Genomic DNA, 24,279 nt, shown 5'->3' with positions numbered 1-24,279 from the left:
GCGAGTAATCGAAGGACCAATAACGACTCAACCTGAATCAAGATTTCGAGTGGAGATGTAAGCCAGAATTCGCGGTGAGAGTGGGTTGGTGCGCCAAATTAAATTATTGGTATGGTCTCGTGTTTGTGGTGGTTTTAACGACAGGGGTTTCGGCTCCGCGTTCCCCGAACTAAATATTTCCCCAAACTTCACTCAATCTACCCCTCATCGCCCTCATTTCATCCAACCAAAATCACGAAAACCAATAAAGGTACCAAACTAATGTAACTCCTACTCCATCGTGAGATTATTTGTTTAATTGGATCTTTCGGAACATGTTTCCCCGAGGCCGACATCCGTCACCTGTCAATCTACGCATTGCTGTGTTCTCAATGCAATGAGGGGTTTCCTGGCACGCTCAAGAGTGGTGCACTCGATGCCAACTCTGGGCGAAGATGGACGCCGAGTCACGATAGCCTTGATATCAATGCCATTGTAGTATATTATATGCCATAGACAGACCAATACATTCTTTCTCTCACATATTCATTCAGTTCTCAAGGCTTTTGGCATCCTTCACAGCTACAATACCATCATGGCTTCCGACCTGGATATCTGCGATGAGAAGATCTTCCAACGAAATCGACTTCCAGCGAGATCATACTATATCCCACCTTCCTTTCTCCTATTGAATGGCACATGGGACTTTCATTATGCCCCAACGCCCAAACATGCACCACTTCCAGCTCAATCAAATACACCAACCTCAGAATTGGGCACTAAGGAAGGATATGTAAATGTGCCACCAACCGCAGACAAACAAATCGAGACTATACCAGATGATGAGGTAGAATGGGGAAATATAACAGTTCCGGGGCATTGGCAACTTCAAGGGCATGGTCGACCTCAATATACAAATACAATATTCCCATTTCCCGTCTGTCCTCCACATGTCCCGACCGAAAACCCTACAGGAACTTATCGCAGATCGTTTCACGTTCCAAAGTCTTGGGATGAGTCTTCCCAATTGCGATTGAGATTTGATGGTGTAGATAGCGCTTTCCACGTCTGGGTCAATGGCCAATTCGTTGGGTATTCTCAAGGATCCAGAAATGCGGCGGAATTTGATGTTTCGACATTTGTGAACCGGGGAAGCGCAAACGAAGTCTGGGTTCGCGTATACCAATGGTGTGATGGGTCATATATCGAGGATCAAGATCAATGGTGGCTTTCTGGTAAGTCTGTATTCTGTGGGAGAGGCATTACAATTGAGGAATGTAGACTAACAATTTTATTCCAGGTATATTCAGAGATGTGAATCTTTTATCATTTCCTACAACGGGTCGAATCGACGACTATTTCGTTACACCTAAGCTTGATGAAAAATATAATGACGCGACTCTGGAAGTTGCCTTGGATTTAGTTGCTCCATCTTCTGGAGAGGTAAAATTGACGCTACGTGATAGTTCTAATGGCGATGAAGTAATATCGAGTGGTTCTAAATCTTTTGAGTCTGACGCGAAGAAGCTCTCATTGAGCTTGTCGGTATCACAACCTCAGAAATGGACTGCCGAGACACCCTATTTATATCAGCTTGAGATTTCAGTTCATGTGAACAACAAGGTTACTCAGACCATTTACCAAAACGTCGGTTTCCGTTGCGTCGAGCTCAAAAACGGTCTTATAACAGTCAATGGCAAAGCCATTCTCTTTAATGGCGCAAATCGTCATGACCATCATCCACATCTCGGACGTGCTGTGCCATTGTCCTTTATCAAACAGGACTTATTGTTGATGAAGCAACATAATATCAATGCACTGCGCTGCTCCCATTACCCATCACATCCGGGAATATATGATCTTTGTGATGAGCTTGGTCTATGGGTGATGGATGAAGCAGATTTAGAGTGTCACGGATTTTATGATGCTGTAGCATATCCTGCCAATATTCCAGAATCAATACCTTACGAAGAACGTAAGAAACTGACCTTTCCACAAGCCGCCAAATTCACCTCCGATAACGAAACCTGGCGCGACGCATACATCGACCGAATGACCCAGCTTGTGAATCGAGATAAGAATCATCCTTCGATTATCTTGTGGTCTTTAGGAAATGAAGCATTCTATGGGAAAAATCACAAGGCAATGTATGACTACGCAAAGGAGGTGGACCCTAGCCGACTGGTCCACTATGAAGGTGATGCCGATGCAAAGTCTGCAGACATGTTTTCTTACATGTATCCACCCATCGATGTTCTTGTCAAGCACGCGGAGACTACTGGTGTTTCTGATGGGTGCTATGATAAGCCTATTGTGCTTTGCGAATATGGTCATGCCATGGGAAATGGACCCGGAGGTCTAGAAGATTATCAGGCTGCATTCAGAGATTACGAAAGACTCCAAGGGGGTTGGATTTGGGAATGGGCAAATCACGGACTGTGGAAGACAGAGCCAGGAAAAGAGGGCTTTTATGCCTACGGAGGCGATTTTGGTGATGTCCCGAACGATGATACCTTTGTCATGGATGGCTTGTGCTACAGTGATCACACGCCTACGCCTGGTTTAACAGAACTCAAAAAGGTCATCGCTCCAATTCGTGCTTGGGTTCAAGAGGGTAAAATCGTGATCGCCAATGGTTATGATTTCATAGGACTTGATCATGTCGCCGCTTCTTACAAGATTGAGTCGTTCGAAAAAAGGTTTGTAAACATTTATCACACTTAGAAAATCAGATTTGCTAACTTTTCGAAGCCGGAAGATTGTAAAATCTGGTGATTTGGCACTCCCAAATATCCTCCCAGGAAAGTCCTCTTCGATAGACCTACCATCTGCTCCTTCTAGAAATGGATCGGGCGAGCTATGGATTATAGTCACCTTTCAACAAAAGTTTTCGACTGCTTGGGCTGATGCTGGTCATGAGCTTGCATGGATGCAAGACCAGATCTCGAAGCCTAATGCAGATTCGATCTCCCGAGTTTCCCCTACAAACACTTCTCATCTCGACGTTGTCTCATCTAGGACGGAGTACAGAGTTACAGGCTCAAACTTCCTATTTGCATTTGATGCAGCTCGGGGTAGTTTGTCTCAATGGAATTTTACCAGTCCAACAACCTTGAAGTCAACCAAGATACTAATCTCATCAATTACACTGGGCTTCTGGAGAGCACCGACAGACAATGATATGCCTTCTGACTTTCCTTACTATAAGCGATATGGGTTGGATGCATTGACGTCGCAGCTTCGATCTTTTGATGTGAAGACCGATGACGATTTAGTTACCGTCACCGCTGTAACATTCATTTCACCTCCAATATTGAACTGGGGCTTCGAGGCTACAATCACATATCAGGTCTCAGCAACTGGCTCTTTGAAAATCAAAGTCAACCTCAAGCCTACTGGATCAATGCCATCAAACCTGCCTAGAGTTGGCTTGGACATTGAACTCCGCGATGATCTCGATAATGCAGAATGGTTTGGTATTGGACCAGGAGAATCCTACGCAGATAAATGCTCTTCACAGAAGCTAGGTATATATTCCGCTGATGTGGATGCGTTATATACTCCTTACGATGTACCTCAAGAGAATGGTAACCGTATGAAGACTAGATGGGTAAATATGACAGATTCCTCTGGAGTGGGAATTAGAGCAAGTTCATCTGGAGCCCCCACGTTTCAATGGGCAGCTACAAGATATTCTCCTACTACATTGCAAAAAGCGAGACATCCAAGGGACTTGGTAAAGGAAAACGAAGTGTTGTGGAGGTTAGACGCCGAGTCTGCTGGTGTTGGATCAGCGGCTTGTGGACCGGGAGTCAAGGAGGAGTTTCAAGTGAAGTGTGAAGAGAAGAAATTCGCATTTGTATTCGAGAAGATTGGGATATAAGTATTTATGATACGGAATTTATATGGATATAAAGACTTGGATACCGGATAGAAAATTACAAATGCTAGATCGATCATTTACCATTTATATTGCCCCCACAGCCGGGTCTCAAGCACCCACACTGCCTCTCTTTTTTCTTCACAACTTTTCTGCTTGCTTTATCTGCGACAATTACCCATACACATACTTGAGCAACCAAAACCTTCTCATAAGCAGCCAATACTAGACCATTAGCTTACATATTTCCAGGTGCTACCTGTATCATTAATTGCATCAATCTTGTCCTTGCGGTATCTATTCAATTAAGCCTGTCAAGAAAGTAGACTTGATTATGGCTTTCACACATGACTCTGCCGGCTATCAATTGAAAGGGCTTGATACTCGTTGTCGATGAGTAAAGTGAGAGTGGGAGGTATATCGCAAGTTAAATGTATGATGCAAGTTCAACGTTCAGGATTAAATCAGCGGGTATATAACAATTCATTTGGAGGGCCTAGCAGCTTCATGATACGTGTGCTAGAGGAAAGCGAAAATTAAGTGCGTGGTTTCATGAGGTTTAGCTTGATCGGGGTTTGATTGATTAATCTAACAGAAAGAATCATAGGCTATCTGTAGTAGACAAAGAAATCAAAATCTCGTTTCTCTTCGAAAATCAAAGGGATGGCAAGTTACTAGGCCATACATGGATTCTCCTTTGTTCGTGATCTCTGCGATTGATATTCCTCCATGTATCACTATGAAATTTCATTATGTGGATATACTAACTGCAACCTTCAAAGTAAACTTGCTGCATCATTCAAACATATAGTGCCAGTTTCTCGTTCTCAAGTTTGTACAGCAACTCGGTCAATGAACCTCATTATGCAGACAAATGCTTTCTTTCTGAAGACCATTCCATGGCTTCTCACACTACTTAACTCTATTCAACTCATTACTGCTGATCCCTCGTCTAAAGATTCGACCCATCAGACTTCTCCCGGTCGCTATGTTTTCGCGCATTTCATGGTATGCACTCTTCTCTAGCGAAATAATGAAAACTAATCAACTCCCCTAGGTTGGCATTGTAAGCAACCGAGCCAGCTCCGCCGATTACGACAAAGACATGCAACTCGCTCGTCGCGCGGGAATCGACGCATTTGCCCTGAATATCGGCGCCGACGCATTCACAGATACACAGCTCGACTATGCCTATGCATCCGCAGCTACAAACCACATGAAAGTCTTTTTGTCCTTTGATTTCAGTTCTTGGGACCCGGCAGATTCATCAGCAGTAGGGGGGAAAATAGCAAAATATGCTAATCAGACTGCACAATTATCTGTGGATGATAAAGTCTTTGTTTCGACTTTCATTGGAGATGCTCTCAATGTCGCAGATGTGCGTGCTAAAGCTGGTGTTCCTATTTTTTTCGCGCCGAACTTTAGCCCTGGGTCGTCTAATTTTAAGGAGCTGGATGCAGCGTTTAATTGGATGGGTTGGCCTAACAATGGGGCGAACAAAGCGCCATCGTCTTCTTCGAATCTCACGGTGCGTGATGGTGATGTGGCTTATATGAATGCGTTAGCGGGGAAAGATTACATTGCGCCTGTTAGTCCGTGGTTCTTTACGCATTGTGGACCCGAGGTGTCGTATAGTAAGAATTGGGTATTTCCAGCGGAGGGACAGTGGGTTCAGAGATGGCAGGATTTGTTGGGGTTGGGAGCGAGGTTTGTGGAAATTGTTAGTTGGAATGATTATGGTAAGTTGCTCTGCGTTGTTTGGAGATTTGAAATACTGATTTGGAGTAGGAGAAAGCCATTATGTGGGACCGCTGTCTGCACCACATACTGATGATGGAAATTCGAAATGGACAAACGATATGTAAGATTTTTCAACTACCCCAATCAAGTTCGCTTTGAAGTGTGCAGCTAACAAATCCAGGCCTCATGGAGCATGGCTCACCCTTGCTACCCCATTCATCCGCGCTTTCCACGCCGGCGCCGCTTCCCCTTCCAAATATATCAAACGCGACCTCATAGTCTACTGGTACCGTCCCAATCCCCTCTCTCTCAACTGCGACGCCACCGACACAACTATGCTCGCTGCACCCAACTCATCCGGCGATTACTTCAACGGCAAACCCAACGGCTGGGAAACCGAAACCGACAGTATCTTCGTAACCGCCTTCCTCAAATCTCCCGGCAACGTCACCGTAGTCTCCGGAAGCGGCGCGTTCCAATTCAACGCAGTGCAAGGTGTAAATGCCTTTATCGTGCCCATGGGAGTCGGAAGCCAAATCTTCGGACTCTGGAGGAAAGGAAAAATAGTGGTACAGGAAACGAGTCCCAGAAATGTAACAGAGATATGTGCGTGTGGAAATTATAATTTCAATGCGTATGTAGGACGTGTTCCTGCGTCAAGAGGAAAAGATGAGTTGCCGCCTGCGGGAACGGCACTGTTGACAAAGGGGATTAGAGTCCCTGCTGATCAGTGTGTGGCTGTGACTGGGAAGGTAGAAGAAATTGTGGAGGATGTGGATGGAAGTGTGAGTCTTTCGGAAAGTACGAGTGAATGTGAGAGTTCTAGTAGCACAAATCAAAAGAGATCGTGGGGATTTCCAAATCGGTGGGAATGGATTAGGGGGTGGAGGGATTTCGTGGATTTGGGTTGATGATGGATATGTTGCACGATTAGGTGCTTCTGGCGTTCCTATGTGTTTCTTTTTGTGATTATTCTTCTTTTGTGATTTATTTGTACTTTATAACTGAATGTTAGTCTTATTGGAATACAATATTAACTTTTTCGGCACTCAGGACTCGCAGAGTGTCCCATAGTCCGGACTGCAGTTCAACAATGTAAGTTATTAAATCCCTAAACCAATCAGAACATTTAAATTATCAGAGATATCAAGTTAGATTGGAATATTGAGTTACTTTCAGTTTTCTAACTACTTTAGAATATTCAAACCTTTATATTGTTGGACTGCAGTCCGGACTATTAGTTACTCTGATTGTAAATTATTGTACACAATCAGACCTGATGACTCCCTTTTTCACCCTCAGCATACTGCTGTTCACTACCCACACTGCGCTCACTTATACTCTCTCCCTTCTCCATGACATGTTGGCCCTCCTCGTCGCTACTTAAACCTCCAACTTTCCATTCTCTTATCTCATGCCCCTCCCACATTAGTATCGCAACGAACCCAAAGCTCGCCACTTGCAAAAATGCCATCATTCCATATGTCCATCTAAACCCTAATTCCTCAACCCAAGGCGTAAAATAAAACGTTACCGACAATCCAAATCCAACTCTTTAATTGTTCATTACAATAGCTGTCTCAGCAGGAGCTTTCGTGAAGAGTTCACACGCATAGTTCACAGTAATCGGGGTGATGGATAAAGATCCGAATGTCACCATTATCTGTGCCCAAATGAGGACGCCCCAGCTCCAATGATTTTGGAGCGTTGCGCCGAAGACACCAAGACCGATTGGATTGAAAATCAAGGCGGGGAGAATCAGAGCGTATAGCCGATATTCGGGCTTCCAGATGCCGCGATTTCGAGAACAAATCCAGAGAGGGAGGCGATCGCTGACAAAGTGGCCGTAGATCAAGGCTATTATTATTCCTGCCCAGTGACCGAGAGAAACTGGTGATTGTTAGATAACTTTTCATTAGAAAAATCTGAGAAGTAGAGAGGTACATACATAGAGCGTTTTCCTTGGAGGTGAATCCGTAACCTCCTTCTTTCACGCCCTTCTGTAACCAAACTGGAGTGATTGCATTCATAGCAACATAGAAACCAAAACTAATCAGAGTAAACATTGCCAGTAATATCATCGACGGATTAGCCATGATTAAAAATGGGTTGGCTGCGACCCCCAAGACCTGTTTCAAACTGGCCTGCTTTGTGACTTTCGTCCCCAGGAAAAAAGTTGCAAATTTGCTCGCAATGAATCCATCAGGCGTCGCGATCGATGAATTATCTGCCCCCTCCGATCGGTCCCAGGAAGTCTCATATACGAACAAAAATACCATTATCGCTGCTAAAGCTGCGAGCGCTGCTGTCCACCAAAATGCATAAGTCCATGATCCCTTCCCAGCTGTTGATATGAATGCCGACAGCGTTGGACCAGCCACCGTGCCGAAATCGAAAGCCCAATAAAAGTAAGTGAAGACACGGCCTCTCTGGTGCAAGAAGAAGAGATCAAAAAGTATACGAGGACCAAGTATACCAGCAATGGTTCCAAAGAATCCAGCCATTATTCTGGAAGCAAGGAATGGGGCGTACTGTGTGGAGTGTGTCATGCATGCTGCCCAGACTTGGGTGATGAATACTCCAACGGTGGACCAGAAAATTACTGATGAACGACCGAATTTGTGAGATAATGGAAAGAGGATCAAAGATCCTGCTATCATGCCAGCATTGGAACATGATGTCTATATTCCGTTTTTGTCAATTGAATTCCAACCATCTAGAAGTTTCCTGGTGCTTGCTAGAAAACTTCACGTACCTGATAAGCCATCTTTGTGGTCTCAACCCCATACAATTTTGCTTGTGGTGCTGGAATCAATTGACCAGCAAGGCCACCCGCACAACCGGCGAATGTCGCGAGACATAAGGCAGCGACGATAGGTACTTTCTTCCTCATTGGCCAATTCTAGTTAATATATGTTAGTATCATGGTTGTTAGCTAGTGCGAGGGTGTATTTACCAATGGATCTCGTGGATCATCACTAGGATGAGGAATGAGTGCAATTGTTCCTTCATCGCGCATGTTGCCGACTTGTTGTGCGTAGAGCCCGAAATTGAGTATCTATGTATCAACTATACTGATCGACAATATCTCGAAAAATCTTGACCAACAATGGAAAATGTCACAACGCCTCAGAAGTCTCCAACACGCCAAATACGAAATACAAACGGGGAAAGCTAAAAACAAGCTCTTGCTCCCATTTATATATCGTCTGCCCCTTAGACCTTTTAACAAATAACCTTAAAGCCATTGCGCGTATCACTTTATCGTCGTCGCCGTTCATCATTTCCATATCTAATGATAGTGTGGGCAGCACGCGTCACCACGAGCGATCCAATTAAAACATATCGAAACATTCAATGGCAGCTGGTTCCACGGATGAAAGTGGATCATTCAGTGGACACTTCAATCTCTGTACCTTGTCATCTATTATCCTGGGGTTGAAACACTGTCAAATCTAGAATGACTTCATGGAAGCAATAGAAAAGATGAGACTGCAAAAGAAATCGGACAATTTGACTGCATTTGGAGAGAGATAAAGACCTTTTGATTCCGGTAGAAAAAGGGGGGAGTGAAAAAGATAGATGTCCTGCATAGTATGAAAAGTGATGAAGCACGGAGCCTCTCATCCGAGGTTCGGCAAAGTCAACTGTTGGTTCTGCACACTATCACGTGACGCAGCATAATCTTATGCTCGACGATGAAATTTTCACTTGTCGAAAGGCCACATGTTGTAGATTGCAAAGTGAATATCTATTTTCTGGTCAGCATTCTAGATTGAATTCTTGATGAGAAAGGACTTAAAGAAATCTTGTTTCTCATAATGCCATATTATTAATCTTTCAATCCATCGAACTATCATAATTCTTCTATCTTTCTAGAATCTCTAAGTTATAGACCCATCTATATCCTCAGGGAACAACAGCGGCATCTTCTTAAAGCCAAACAAGCATTGTCAACATGCTACCATCAACGCCCTACCCTTCCTCCGGCCCAGGTTACTGGGGCCCCGTAACCTCAACCATCAATTGGTGCGAAGAAGCACGTGACTATTCATTCTCTCTAATTCTCCCTACTCACTATTAACATCCCATTTAGGACTACTATGCTACAATCTACTCGGCTGAGATTGTGAATACGATTACCAATTTGATGTTTGTGATTTTGGCCTGGAAGGGAATTTCCAGCTGTATTAGATATGGTCATGACCGCGTCTTCCTTGTTGCCTTCCTCAGTTATCTGGTTATTGGAGTTGGAAGCATGTTATTCCATTCTACATTGATTTGTTCGTCGATATTCCTCCCTTTTCTTCCTACTACAAACGGAAGAAGTTAACAACCTCTAGACCCTATGCAACTCGTGGACGAACTGGCCATGATTTATCTAGAGTGCGTCCTAGCCTACTCCGTTTTTGCGCACCAGAAATCCCCTTTATCGCGTTTCGTTCTCGCTTGTTCGATTTCTGCGCTTGCGATATTTATTACTCTATACTATCATTATCTCCAAGACCCAGTCTTTCATCAAAACATGTTTGCACTACTCACCGCTATTGTGGTATTCCGAAGTATGTGGATAATGGAGCATATACTCAATCCAAAGCGTCGCGTTAAAGACGAAAAGGCCACTACAGTAGAGCAAAAAAGAAGAGACGAGAGAGATAGCAAGATCTTGAGCCAGATGTGGAAGTTGAATGTTATAGGATTAACTTACGTAGCTCTCGCATTTTTCATATGGAATTTGGATAACATTTATTGTGGGACGATTAGAAGGTGGAGAAGAGAAGTGGGACTACCGTGGGGAATTTTCCTGGAGGGCCATGGATGGTGGTGAGTTTTTAATCTTCAGTGATTCAGTGGCCGGGAAGAGAAAGCTAATGTATACAGGCATATTTTGACAGGAATAGCTGCGTACAATAATATCACCTGGTCAATTTGGCTGCGATATTGTCGCAATGGTAAGCAAGATCTGGTGGATTTGGAATGGCCATCTATGTTCACTTCAATGCCTGTTGTAGTAGATGCAAAACTGCAGAACAAGGTTCTGTGAGTAGAATTGTGGGTTCGAGGACTGTCAAAGCATTCATTTTGGCTCGTTGCTGTTTCTGCGAGATAGAGTTCTTCTAACAAGAGAAAAAAGTGTATCTTTCGGGTCAAATGATTCATCGAACATGCCAGCAAGGTATCACTTCTCTTATTGGCATGGCAGTACAGTCTACATCTTTACAATTAGTCGAAGCATTAACCTTGATTTTATGGAAATTAACTATAACTTCCATTTTCAATATGCTTTCTGCCATTGCTATGTGTCGGGATATCGATCATGTGATCTAAAGAGGGCACCGTATTGCACTAGCGTATGCACTAGCGCTAGCACTTCTACTATATTAATTACTAGCTTCTGATAGATAACAATGATCAAGACGAATAATACAATCAATCATATTGATAAGACTGAAGTACTTTACACTTTAATCAACACCAAGTTGATACCAACACTATGCTAATATGCCCATGTGCTTTCCCTAGTTCATTTCTCATTTTCGTCTTGCAATTTTGATGTCGATCACCTACTAGGCATTCTGGAAATACTGGAAATATCGTGTAAAAGTTTTTCCTTTGCTTGATTCATTTTGCTTTAGAATTATTCACTGTCGTCCGAGATTATTGATACTGAAGGGTCGAAAATTTGTTGGAACTTCATCACCATGTACCACCGCTTCTCTTCCCATGTTCCAAATGCTGTCAGCCTCCAAAGCAAGTCCTGGAGATCTCAAGCGTTCAGAGAGGTGTTAAGAATCTCATTATAGGCGCATAGATACATGCGTAGGATGCAGAAGAATGATATCGAGCATAAGACTGCCATAGCTTCAAACGGCAACACTCTATCGTAGTCTTTGCTCTCGTCGTCGTCATGAGATTTGATCAGCATGTCATGAAATTTAGAAAGATTGTACAAGAGGGCGGTAGAGCCACTGCCCAAAAACTGGGATATGATCTTTTGAGGAGCATCAATTTCACTGATATCACATAGATCCAACAATTCATCGTAACGTGCTTCTACCATTTCAAGGAATCGGGGATTGCGAGAGAAGAAATATGGTGGAAGAATTCGTATGCTATCATATCAGCACTGGAAGGGTGAAAGATTCTCTCCAACCCGATTGGAAGTGGCGAAGGGGCACCAACCTTCAAAGCGGCGTAGCATTGTAGAGGGTTCTCTGCCTGTCGCACATGCTTAGTGGAGGTTCGCTGGAAAGCCGCTGTGAGGTATGACCGAGCCAAAAGTATATCACTCCACTGATTTCGCTTGCAGATAAGATGATAACTCTCGTCCGATAGTTTGGGGAAAAATTCTGAGTATATTGGATGATCTGGTGGATTCAGTCGATACCGCGTGTTTGCGCCGTCATAGGTGACATAAACGGTGGCTAGAATGACACAATTGAGCGGATCCTCGCGATCTAGTGTTCCGCCAAGCGTGTTCCGAAAACTTAGTATAGCCTCTTCATCGATCGCGCTCTGATCGGGAATTTCTATGATGTCAAATACGCCAGATATCGTGGGCATCGAACGGACAGACAGAATTATCAATCCTTTAACCTTGCAGGCTTTGCGTAATGACGAGATAAGCTCGCACTTTTGACGAGCATCTACTGCATGGTTTGTGGAACTTGGCTTGTTAATAAAAACCATATCGTATTGTTCGCCTTTAAACTTGTAGTCTCCGGTTTGGGAATAATTGAACTCTTCGTTTTTTTGAGAACCCCGGCAGCAAATTCCATCGAATTCTAGAAACCGCACATCAATTTCTTCTGCACGTAAGGCACAAACGACACGCATGGACTTATCTTTACCGATCACGAGAACCTTTGAGTTACCGTCATTTGGTTGCTGTCCATGTAAAAGCATCCTTGCGATTGCCTTGTCTCTTGTCCAGGAACATGATCTGGGACTTGGGTATGCATCAAAAAGGGAAGATTCAGGGCCCAAAGCTCGATATGACATATCGTTGATCGAAGCAACCTCTATGAATTTGTTCTCGATAGAAGCGACATCTTGATCTACCTGCTTCGGTGTAAGAGACGGTATTTCGATGTCCATAGACAATATCGCCATATCAATGAACCGATGCAGATCAAGAGGAGACAGCCCCGGGAATAAACTGCCGTAGGTTGGACCTGCTTCAACATTCAAAGTGGTATTAAAATGAATGGACGAACCATCGTCAAATTTATCCAAATACCAACTGGCAAGGTTGCACCCCGTATTCTATGACTTCCGTTATACATGAACCTTTGGAGGGCCACGCAAAGTGAGTTGGCAACAAATGTAACATCTCCGTCGACGTCTACAGAGTTTGTGTAGGAACCAAGACGCTTAAGAGAGAAAGCAGATCTTAGTCTTGCATAATCTGCTCTCAAATAGCGCACTTCAATTGAGCGAGTGACGGTAAAGTTGTAAGCATATCCATCGTCCAGGGAGTCGATGACCACCGACCATAATTTTGCACCGTTGGGAATAGTAGGTTGGCCCCAGTACGAATTATCTACCGCGAGAACCACACGACTTTTCACGCTGCGTTGAAATGCGGACATGTTATTTTTTTTTTTTTTTCGAATATCTTGACTTTAATCTCCACTGGGAACGTCATCATGATATGGGATTATCATACTTTTTTATATTAAGACACAGAATTCGATATTTCTGGAAGATCATCATCATTGCTTTACTAGCAACCTTTTTGCAGTATGCAAATCTTTGGTATTCTGTTCTTGTTGTTTCGATAGTCATAATTGCAACGAATTTAAGTCATGGCGATGCTTTTTAATTGTCAAAGAAGATCATCACGATGCTTTAACCAAATTTTTGGTCTACAGACAAAGCTCACGTGTTGGAAAAGAATTAGACTTGGAAAAAAAAATTAAGAAATTAACTTTACCTAATGAGTCTAGAAAGGTTGAAGTGCAGTGTTCATGACACTTCATGACACTTCATGAAGAAAATAGTCATGTTCAGGAGGAACTTAGACTCTGAGCGAAAGGGTTGGCTTTCTTTGATGAAAAGCCTAGGAGCAGATAACTCCGAGATCTTCACATATTAGGAAAGGCGGAGAATTGACAGTCCGCAATCTTTGATAAATTCTTCAGGGATGTAGCTACTACTTTTACTGCGAATTAATTAGTTAGATGTATCAAAGCAATTTTGAGAAAGTGACGTTATAAAGACGGCGGCTATGATGAACAATGATTCAACCAACATTTTTGACAGTGGGGGACCTGAACCTCAAGTGAATTTGCAGGAATTTTCAGACACCCATTGATACAGGGTGATTAAATGCTTATCGAGCGAAGACACGATATAGCGGAACTAAAATTCCGTTGATATTGGTCTTGTTATGCGCCTCAAAATGTTGACCAATGCATTTCGAACTCATATCTCTTACACCCTCATTTTCAAGTAACATTAATTCAGATTGCTTTCAAACACTAGCGGCTTCTTTACTGTCGATTCAGATCATTCTGCAATTTACTGAATTGAAGTGGATTATTGACTTGATGAGGGAATCATAATTTTGACGTTCGAAGTGCATGAAGCTTGATTCGTTAGACGAGAAGAATTCAACTAACAACCTTATATTGAATAATGAGGTTGTTATCATCGTGGAGAAGTGGAGAGGAAACTTATCAACTTGGCTTTCCATTCCTAAACTTTTTCTTTTGATATACTAGATGACGTCATGTTGGAAACATCAAAAGTTTTCATTACTAGCTTGACTCCTCTTGAAACTATTCGGGATGACGGATGAGGAATTCCGAGTTTTATGATTTCTATTTAGACATCTAGATATAGTCTAGATATATTCACTTTCATGAAATATCTGTGAATATATAATTGTACTAAGCTGTTATAATCAACGAGTCTATTATGATCTGAAACTTTGAAAGTAACCAGGACATGATTATAGAATATATAATCAGGGGCTGTATATCTATATTATCGTCGCTCAATTTATCTTGTGATAGAAATTGCTGTCTACTAAAGTCATTCATAATATAGAAACTCTCGTCTTGTATTACTAGAATGATAAAATCATAAATTCGGAAGTCTTCGACCTCGATAGAAACTTGTAATACATACTCATCACAATTCGTAGTCGATAGTGATCTCAAATATCAGCTTTCCTTGGAGAGAATTTTCCAAATCGCGTCGCATTTTTTCAGACTTATAGATCAGATGATATAATATTATCTAGTTCAGAGATGTATCTTCGCACTGAAGATAAAATAATAGTATACAAATACATACGCGAATCGTACTTATTTAAGCGACTATTGAGCGATATTCCGAGACTATTATATGAAATATAAGAGCTATCTCGATACTAATCCTATATCCGTTCAAACTCCAGAGAGTATAAGCGAATGAATTCCTTCTTTTCTTTACTCAAGTACGTTTTAGTCTGATCAGCTTGAGATATAAATCTGAAATATCTAAAGTACTCGAATTATATAGAGGAACCGTTAAATTTGATGACTGATTTATGTTACTTTTTTTTTTGTCTTAATAGCAAACAATCGAATTCTTCTTCCACAACAAAATGGACTTATTACTACCAGCTCGTGAGAATGTTTATTTTAAATTAACGAATTACGATATTATCTCCTAAAGATTTGTCTTTAGTTATATAATGAATAAGTCAGTAGCAAATAACAAAGAAATTTGTTCTATATTCGTGAGATTGTATAGCAGTATGCTCAAAATATCTTTTGTTATTCAGAGATTTAAAAATACTCATGTTGAGAGTATTAAACGATAATCCTCTCGTGAAATGGAGGACCAAAAACATTAGGCGACTTGTATCTCAAATCGTGAAAGTGTTATATTGACATCTCTAAGTCAATTCTCATCGTAGATATCAAACTCATTCGAAATTGAAAGATTAGATGTCAATTTCCAGGACTTGGCTCCAGCTACAAACATTTAAAACACTCTCGTTCAATCCTTTTCATACATGAAAGATGTTAAAATGACCGATGAAAGCTCAGTTGAGGGCCTGTAAATATAGGCCTTATACTCGGAGATATGGCCTATGACCATAAGATTATAGGCATTAAGCTCTATACTTATATGCTGGTGCACTGTAATTGTAGGTCATTTCGATGAAATTCTCAGCAAAAATTATCTTCATTCTGATGAAATTTGAAGGTCATTCGTCGGAAAAAATGACAAACTTGGAAACAAGTTACTTCAACAGAGCCCAAGTTCAGCCTGTGAATTCATCATTTTGACTGTATTCGGTGTATATTTCGAGCCATTTTGAGACTGATTTCCCCAAGCTCGATACTTGTGCACGAGTTCACTTACTTTATATCATTATCATGATCTAGTTCTATCGATTAATGTCAAAAGTTAGCTTATCGCCCTCGTTACAATGCATCATAGTACTAGTTTATAGTGGCCAAAAAGGTGTGTATTAGTGTTAGGCAATCTATTATCTAATCTGTCTATCTCTCTTCCAATAAAGGTACTTCTAAAAGAATCCAAATGTACCAAAATTCCTCCCAAAATTGCCGCAATTTGCTTGAAATGTCTAGAACTTCAAAGCATTTCTTCTAACCTCCCACAAGCCAACCCAAATGTCGTCAGAAAGAGGTGCAACGGTGTTAGGATTAGCCTTTAGGTGGCTTCCTCCCTTCACATCCATCAAGAACGACTCCATAGCCTTCTCGGATAAGCCGTAATGACGTAGCTTAGCATCAGCTCCAGCTACCTTGACGATATCAAAGATATCGACGAGCATGTCAGGATGGAAGTCCTCGCCTTTGTCTGCTGACTGAGGATGTAGTCGACGAAGTGTAGTATACGAAAGGTACTTGCGAAGTGGGGAGTCCTTTGGTGTCTTATCGTAGACGGCACGGGAGTTCTCAGCTGGAACACCTTCTAACGGAGTGAAGAAGCGGAGAAGCTCAATAGCCTGGATAGCGGCATTTTGTAGCTCCGGCATCAAGACCTTGTCCGCAAGGAACCAGAGATCGATAAGCTTGGTGGTGTGTTCGAAGGCAGTTTCTTGAGACTCGCTGATATATTTATCGAGATCGCTACCTTGAAGAGTGCTCAAGCCGATACCGACGGGAAGATTCTTGCGATCATCTAGCTCAAATGCGGCCAGAGTGTTTAGCTGCTTTTTGTATACCCAGTCGACAAGCATGGCAAATATCTCTCGATTGGACTCAGCAAAGTGGAGAGTTTGTGTGGCAGATTCGGCAAAACTAGAGTTGAAGACAGCGTCGAAGTATGGTGAAATATGTGTGAAGAACGACTTGTGGAGGTTAAAAGGAGGGCCGTCGATTGAGCCATCCTCTCCCTTGATATAGATCGAAACCATGTCCATTGGCGTGTTTCTGTTTTATAATAGTTAGTATCGGATAGATCATATATGGGAAGGGAGATAAAGTAAGGAGGAGGGCGATGCTTACTCCCAAGTAGGACCTTGACTACGGTTAGCCGCATCAATATCTAGACGGCTTAGTGCCCGCATAGCTTCGTTGGTATCAGTTGCGTTAGCAGCAACCGCATTAAGAGCAGGATAGGTAGTTGGACCGCCAGATACCCCGATCAGGTTAGAGAATGTAGCCCTATGCTCATAGGGAGTTCCCCTGTAATCAGGAGGTGAGTGTGACGTGGATAAGTTGCCAACAAGATAATCTCGAACGACGAGGTTATATGAGCGATAAGGTCCAATCACAGCGTTTCGGTCGAAGTTGGCACCATGCTGACCACGACTTGGACTAGCAGAGAAGGCGCCAAAAGGGGCAGGAGCAGCGTGCTGGCCCCATTGCCAGTTATTGACGTTGTTGTTCATACTCAAAAAGGTATTTGTACAGAGGTGTAAATGTGAGGAAGTTGTCGTACGACGTGGAGTTTTGGTTACCGAGAGGTTGCAATGGCGCAACAAGTCTTTCTAAAGCCAGGTTAGTTAAGTTGACTGGAACTAATTGATGAATAAGAAGTACTTACAGAATACTTGAAGTATCTTATGAGTCTTTAAGAGGTATTCTAGCGCTTGCGTCGCAGTAAATTGAGGAGAAGGTTCTTCAAACTGATCTGGAAGAGGAAGATATGATTTAGCGACGCCAGCGAGGTGCAAGGTTAATAAGGACTAGAACTGGATTAGACATACTAACAGACGGCAGGCAAGGCACAAGTGAGATTTGGCGTGATGCTTGACCGTTTAATCGAGGTTATTGTGAGAAAAGCGCGTAACGCCAGTCTGAAAGAAGCTAAGCTCAGTTAGAGACGCCGATGAGATGATGAGAGGGACCTCAAAGGTCATTCATGTGCTTGCCAAACAAAAGAATAGCCTAATACTATGCAAAAGGAGTGATATATGTTGCGATAGAGGAAGGAAGGTTGAAAAGGTCCGAAAGCATGAAGTCAATGCTTTGCAAATTGCGTCTCAACAGAAATAAGATCTAGAAACACAAAAACGACCTCTATTACCAGTTACTGAGAGTGACTGATATTTCAAATCTCAAGAAGGGGCTCTATAGGTTGATGTTTTGGTGTGAAAGAAAGTGTTGATCAAATCATCCCACAAAGTGGTGATATAAAAGAGTTTGTATAAAGGTTGGAGGGAAGGGAAAATTTAACAAAGGTTGAAATTTTAAATAGCTTGACGAATTATCATATATAAAAGGCTGTACACTTGGTGAATAATTGAACAGATTTTAATGAGCAGCGGAGATTTTGAACAATTAGATCCGAGTTGCATTGACTCCTATTTGTCTCTCGTCTGATCTCTCATTATGTAGCATATCTCGAGGCTGACAAAGTTGTTCTTTGGTAGACAGTTGTTGCATTTTTGTAAAGAACATATGCAAGTAAGTCAAGCTCAATCAAAGATCTGCAACATTTTCCCTTACTGACTACTAGAATGCTCCAAGTAGAGGAACAAGCGAACCTCCTCCTCTATGACCCCTATTGAACGAATCTCCAAAACTTCTCCCATGGCAGCACTATTCGCCCTCAACTACTTGCTTTGGCATTACCGAAACTTCGACATAATATCACATCATCGTTGCTCGATTGCTCATGATGAACTCGTCGACTCTTGAATCGTCAGCTACAGGATAAGCAACATGATACTTTTGCATATCTGTCTAGAATTGATCTGGGCCTTGATGGATGATTAGGTAGTCCATCCCGAAAGCATCTACTGAAGAGCCGACAAGCCATCTGCGAAGCTTGCCATCATCATTTATGAGTCGATAAACAAGGGCAGTCAATACTTGAAGCTGTTTAAACTCAGTCGATGCAGCAGATTCCTATGATATTCCAGAGCATCACTCGCGAGACTTCAAAATCCAATAATCTGGACATAATCTGCAAGTGTCCAAAGACCTGTGAGGCACTCCATGGTCATCCCCAAGCTCTTTTCGCATTGTACTATACCTGGATTAACAGAATCAGATTCTCTCGACCAAAAGATGATGCTCAGTCCCGTATGTATGACGAAGCTTTCATATATAATATAAATCCATTCAACAAATTTGACGAAGTGTATTTTGGTGGTATGGTGGAGCTCGAATGAACGGGATTGAAAGGGTCTTTCAGGCTGTCTCTTTCTCATAACTTTTGTCTAAGCCGTCGATTTTCACTATTTCTTGGTGTGGATGTCTACATTCATGTCAGCACTTCCTTCTTTAGATCTTTGGAATGTCATTATCCCCGATTTACCTCACAGTGGGAGCAGCTTATTTGTCCTTCAATCCAGTGCAAAATGAAGTAACGCTACTTGAGAAAATAACTGGTTGTCTCCACTCCTTTTCTGTTACGAAACAGAAGATCTGACAGTCTCTTTCAATTCCCAGCTAGTCTTCAGAACCTTTCGACCTTTGCATTTGATTACAGTCGAGCAGAATCAATTTGATTCCAGCACTGCCATAAGGAGGAGGACAAGACCTTCGTGCCACAATGCTGGTCTTTTGAGTAAGAAGCGAGCACCCCTGATTTTGCTACCAATGATTGTATGCAATGGTGAATGGAGCCCCCTCCAAAGCTACGTGATAAACATTGCCTGGTGCTTTCGATGTCTTATTTCAAGAGTATTAATATTCCTTCCGAGTTTGCTTCTTTGACACGGCTTTGAGTAGCCATCAATCATCATGACTGGAATCAAAATCTCGGGATGTTTTTAACGATCATGACAAACATATTTTCCGACTCATCGTGCAAACTAGTAACAATTTTAATCATTTATTCGTTCCACCCAATACAAAGACCTCTTGCCTATGACAGTCAAATTTCTCATAAGGTTGAGAGAACACATAGGCAGATGAACTACATAGTTTGCAACCGTCACTCACCACGGCATGCACTTTCGTCTATCCTACGGTAGGGTTTTTAGAACACGTAATACGGATCAACAATTGTCACTACCATCATTGATGTTGTATAAATTCTCAGACCAGAAATTCTAGGTCTGTCAATTACAATTACATATAGTCCGCGAAAACTTAGTACATTTTCGATGTTTTTGATCACTGTCACATGAAATCACTTTGCTCTAGAATTAAAGAAAGATATCAGCGAGGAAGGATCATTATTGTAATTTATCTAGTTGTATTGTGCCATCTGAACACGTTTGTTATGTAATAAAAGCGTTCCGTAATTCATAACACAGATCAATCTCATTATTAAAAGGCAACGCTTCCCACCTTCAACGCCTGCCATGAATACTTCTCTCCTTCCACTTTCGTTCTCGCCTCGAGCAGTCGTTTTTCTAATTTCTTGATTAGAATTGTTTGGCTTGGCTTTGGTTGTATTGGATGTAGCTGCTTTGGTTTCTTGGGGATTAGCTTCCTTCGAGTTGCTTGTAGCCTTCACGTTGTCAAGAATTAAGTTTGCGTGGATCTAATTTGTGTAGAGATTTATCAAACTGTGTTTTAGCTGCTTTGATTGTTTCTTTGCCGGATCTGGCTGGTTTTGAGGGAGCTGCTTTGGATTTATCTGATCTATGTGTAACTAATTTGGGTCTGACTGGTATGGATATAGCTGCCTTGGATCCATCTGGTGTGGATTTCTTTGGGTATGGTGAGGTCGCTCTGGGTTTATCTGATCTGGATGTAGCTGTTTTGAATATAGCTGCCTTTGATCCATCTGGTGTGGGTTTCTTTGGGTGTGATGAGGTCGCTCTGGGTTTATCTGATCTGGATGTAGCTGTTTTGGATATAGCTGCCTTTGATCCATCTGGTGTAGGTTTCTTTGGGTGTAATGAGGTCGTTCTGGGTTTATCTGATCTGGATGTAACTGCTATGGGCATAGCTGAATTGGATCCATCTATCGTTTTTTTCTTCGGCTCTGGTGCAGTCGTTTAAGTTTTTTCTGATCCGGTTGTATCTGAATTGGATTTGTCTGACGAGAACTCAATTCTAATGATATCCCCTTTACTGTAATCAATTTTATAAACAGAGAAGTTGCTCGTCGCACCATATATCCCCCAGATGCTGTCATCGTCAAACCTAAAGAGGTCATGTGCATGCTTCGCGAAGAACCCTGCAGTACATTCCTTCAAAATTGTGCCTCTGGTTTTGCCGGTATCAAGCGCAATCTTATACCAGTCTAAATTGTTCGCTTCATGACCCCAGAAGTTTTTGGAACTCCCTCCCACTTCGAGAAATTGGCCAGGAACTGTAATGCCGCGTGAAATTTGCGAAAATGCTCTTGGCGTACTAGACCTGTGCAGGGTAGCAAAGGTGGAATATACGGCGACATTATGCTCTATCGTTCTTACCGTTTTGTCAGAAAAAGTCCCAAAGTCGATGTAATTTCTGATAGTTCCTACATATACTGAATGAACATGGAACCTGAACATTTCTAAAAAGTACTTGATATCCGATTCATTTTCGCTTAGCATATTTTCGATCTGCATACAACAACCTTCTATACAAGCTTCATATCCCTTTGACGGTTTGCTAAGTTCCGGTGTATGTTTTTGCTGTATCTGAAGTGCAATAGGTGTATGGCCGATTGCCCTGATGGTTTTTTTGAAGGGTTCAAAGATTGCGTTGAATTCGTCTTCGTTCTGAGCTGCAATAATTATTAAACATGTACTGTTTGTCGCTCTAAAATTCAAGCGCTTGAAAACTTCGATATTATCACACCATCTTTCTATAATTGTTTGAGCTGTCCATATCCTCCTGTTGGTATCAAATTTAGGTACTGAAACTTCGGTTTCTGTGCGTCTGAGATCATTTAGGAACTGCGGAATTGGCATTATTATTTATTCAATATTTAAAGAAGGGAAAGATTTGGAATTTGGTGTGATAATGTAATTGTAAGCTTCAGTATCGTGAATATATTCAATGATGAAGTGGTAAGAAATGTCACTAGAATCAGATATTCCCGTTACCTTTGTAATGTGAGGAATATCTTCTGCCTAATTATCGTTCTTGAAAAAAATACTCTAGAGATACTCCAGGTCTCGAAAGATAAGAGTCAGGTCCTCAAATGCCCCTCAGCCCACACAAGTACTAGGCTTCCCAAATTAGCGAAAGTCGGTTAGGTGAGAGGATCTGAACAAGGTAAATTTAGCGCCATCATTCTAACCCTTCCGATATCAAGCGATTGTCTATGGCCATAATGTTGGAAACATTCCAGGCTCCCAGAATGGGAAAAGGAATGGCTATGAAATGAAATCCAGAACACACTTTCGAGATATTTGACCAACTAATCCTCGGGCATATATCCTGTTATCAGAAGGTTACCTGGGCTCTCAAAGAATCAATCTACGAAATCTTAAAATACCGTTGGATTAATAACGAGAATTGCTAGAGTCACAGAATGCTTCCGTCTTGATTATCACATGTCGCGGAGCTCAGCATTCCTGCCCTTTTTAGCGATTATAATTGTCAAACAGCGGGGAGATCACGATGAACTCTCTTACCATTCCCACAGATTCATCTCTTTTCGCCTTATTTCTTTCCTAAACAATTGGAGACATCTTCATCGTCATTCAGACCTTGCAAAATTAGTGCCGATTACTTGCAACATCTTCATCTGGTTCTGACTATCGTCACATAGCCACGTCGTACGATTTTTCAATGTCAATCCACACATTTCATACTGCGAGGAAACTGCTATGCAGTCTATCTGATAAGTTTTTCGCAAAGTGCTTTCCACATTTATGAATACCCAGCATGTCGATATGGATTCTTTACTCACGACATATATCAATGATTGCATTTTCAACCCTCAGATTGTTATCCAATACATAATTATTCCTTACCTGTGAATCCCCCAAACCCTCTTCTTCTCCTTTCCATCGATTGCAAATTCGCCCTCTACCTAAGCATCACCATTCTCCTCCTCCGCTATTGTTACTTCATTTACACGTCTTATCAATTCGCTACCGATCTTGCACCTCCCCCATTAAGACACCCATAAAATGAAATCAGCAGAAAACATCACCAGCCACGAATATGCCAACATCGTCACGATAGAACGAACATGTTCTGGAATTTCTCTCCTAGGTTGTTTCTTCATAATCATAACCTTTCTTACCACCACCGCATTTCGTAAACCCATTAATCGATTAGTTTTTCTATGCGTCTCTGGGTAATATTTTCACGAATCTCGCTACGCTGATTTCTCGCTCTGCACTCGCGGATCCAGATGGTCGATTTTGTCAATTCCAGGCTTTTCTCATTCAGATGTACATTCTTTCATTCTTCACAGCTTAATTCCAAGAATATATTTCTAACGGATAAAAGGTTCCTCCCAGCCGATGCATATTGGACATTGGCCATGGCATGTAACGTCATGTGTGCATTTTTCTTCCACTTCGATGTGGTAGAGCTCCGCCAATTGGAGAAGTGGTACATACTACTATGTTATGGTCTCCCATTCATTCCCGCTTTCGTATTTTTCTTTGTGCATACAAAGAATCGCGGCTCTATGTATGGAGGTGCTGTATCATGGTGCTGGATCAAGACCAAATGGGGTTTGTGGAGACTCTGGAGCTTTTACGTACCGGTTTGGTATGTTTACACCTTTCACCCCTTTTCACCACTGTGGACTCTTGGTTGACTATGTGAAGGATCACTATATTAATCACAATCATAATCTACACCTTTGCAGGAAAGAAGATCTTCGACAAGCGACGGGAACTCATGAGAGCAAATGAACGCATATCACCAGACAACCTACCCAAAGCACGGAGAGAAAAGTCCAGAAGCTCTCAAACCGAACTTCTCCCAACCACCAACTCCGCTGAAGAATCCTCCTCCGATAAACCCTCCAGACCGGGATTACCCCCCGCTCAACCATCATATACAAGTGTGCATCCCAATAAACAAGCTAACGCGGCTATGTGGGCATATGCGAAAGTCTCGCTTCTGTTCTTCCTCGCTATGATGGTCACGTGGATTCCATCAACTGCTAATCGCATCTATTCCATTTTGTACCCGGGCATGGTTAATATGTCGCTTCAGTATATTTCTGTCTTTGTGTTACCGCTGCAGGGATTTTGGAATGCGTCGATTTATGTTATTACGAGTATGGATGCTTGTAGGGTTCTTTGGAAGAAATTAGGGGAGCCGGTGGTGATTTTTAAGGGGGGTGGGGGGTGAGGGGTGGTATGTTGTGATTCGGTTTGCGGGTTGAGTGTGGTTGTGAGAAAGCAA

General features: G+C 42.1%; 8 protein-coding genes across 8 annotated transcripts; 4 read left to right on the top strand and 4 right to left on the bottom strand.

Moving 5' to 3' along the window:
- Positions 1 to 574: 574 nt before the first annotated feature.
- EAF02_010772 (uncharacterized protein) lies at positions 575 to 3,862 on the top strand (the record flags this gene model as incomplete). Its single annotated transcript, XM_038906820.1, has 3 exons — positions 575 to 1,214; positions 1,280 to 2,678; positions 2,731 to 3,862. 3 exons carry the CDS (start codon positions 575 to 577, stop codon positions 3,860 to 3,862), a joined length of 3,171 nt encoding a protein of 1,056 aa, XP_038753368.1.
- Positions 3,863 to 4,711: 849 nt separating this feature from the next.
- Positions 4,712 to 6,510, top strand: EAF02_010771 (uncharacterized protein; the record flags this gene model as incomplete). Its single annotated transcript, XM_038906819.1, has 4 exons — positions 4,712 to 4,867; positions 4,917 to 5,598; positions 5,648 to 5,720; positions 5,781 to 6,510. The coding sequence occupies 4 exons, from the start codon at positions 4,712 to 4,714 to the stop codon at positions 6,508 to 6,510; spliced, it is 1,641 nt and encodes a 546-aa protein (XP_038753367.1).
- A 644-nt stretch (positions 6,511 to 7,154) lies between these two features.
- EAF02_010770 (uncharacterized protein) lies at positions 7,155 to 8,618 on the bottom strand (the record flags this gene model as incomplete). The annotated part of the gene is made up of 4 exons (XM_038906818.1): positions 7,155 to 7,489; positions 7,548 to 8,280; positions 8,355 to 8,501; positions 8,556 to 8,618. The coding sequence occupies 4 exons, from the start codon at positions 8,616 to 8,618 to the stop codon at positions 7,155 to 7,157; spliced, it is 1,278 nt and encodes a 425-aa protein (XP_038753366.1).
- A 939-nt stretch (positions 8,619 to 9,557) lies between these two features.
- Positions 9,558 to 10,643, top strand: EAF02_010769 (uncharacterized protein; the record flags this gene model as incomplete). Its single annotated transcript, XM_038906817.1, has 4 exons — positions 9,558 to 9,638; positions 9,696 to 9,882; positions 9,943 to 10,423; positions 10,481 to 10,643. The coding sequence occupies 4 exons, from the start codon at positions 9,558 to 9,560 to the stop codon at positions 10,641 to 10,643; spliced, it is 912 nt and encodes a 303-aa protein (XP_038753365.1).
- A 723-nt stretch (positions 10,644 to 11,366) lies between these two features.
- EAF02_010768 (uncharacterized protein) lies at positions 11,367 to 13,191 on the bottom strand (the record flags this gene model as incomplete). The annotated part of the gene is made up of 3 exons (XM_038906816.1): positions 11,367 to 11,712; positions 11,754 to 12,774; positions 12,840 to 13,191. 3 exons carry the CDS (start codon positions 13,189 to 13,191, stop codon positions 11,367 to 11,369), a joined length of 1,719 nt encoding a protein of 572 aa, XP_038753364.1.
- A 2,996-nt stretch (positions 13,192 to 16,187) lies between these two features.
- EAF02_010767 (uncharacterized protein) lies at positions 16,188 to 17,459 on the bottom strand (the record flags this gene model as incomplete). Its single annotated transcript, XM_038906815.1, has 2 exons — positions 16,188 to 16,998; positions 17,074 to 17,459. The coding sequence occupies 2 exons, from the start codon at positions 17,457 to 17,459 to the stop codon at positions 16,188 to 16,190; spliced, it is 1,197 nt and encodes a 398-aa protein (XP_038753363.1).
- Positions 17,460 to 20,969: 3,510 nt separating this feature from the next.
- On the bottom strand, positions 20,970 to 21,872 carry EAF02_010766 (uncharacterized protein; the record flags this gene model as incomplete). The annotated part of the gene is made up of 1 exon (XM_038906814.1): positions 20,970 to 21,872. One exon carries the CDS (start codon positions 21,870 to 21,872, stop codon positions 20,970 to 20,972), a length of 903 nt encoding a protein of 300 aa, XP_038753362.1.
- Positions 21,873 to 23,042: 1,170 nt separating this feature from the next.
- On the top strand, positions 23,043 to 24,225 carry EAF02_010765 (uncharacterized protein; the record flags this gene model as incomplete). The annotated part of the gene is made up of 3 exons (XM_038906813.1): positions 23,043 to 23,212; positions 23,368 to 23,634; positions 23,694 to 24,225. 3 exons carry the CDS (start codon positions 23,043 to 23,045, stop codon positions 24,223 to 24,225), a joined length of 969 nt encoding a protein of 322 aa, XP_038753361.1.
- Between the last annotated feature and the right edge of the window lie 54 nt (positions 24,226 to 24,279).

The sequence above is a fragment of the Botrytis sinoallii genome (genome assembly GCF_014898435.1).
Source record: "Botrytis sinoallii strain Bc 23 chromosome Unknown BSIN_027, whole genome shotgun sequence".
Lineage (NCBI taxonomy): Eukaryota > Fungi > Ascomycota > Leotiomycetes > Helotiales > Sclerotiniaceae > Botrytis > Botrytis sinoallii.
This window is presented reverse-complemented; position numbering and strand designations above follow the sequence as displayed.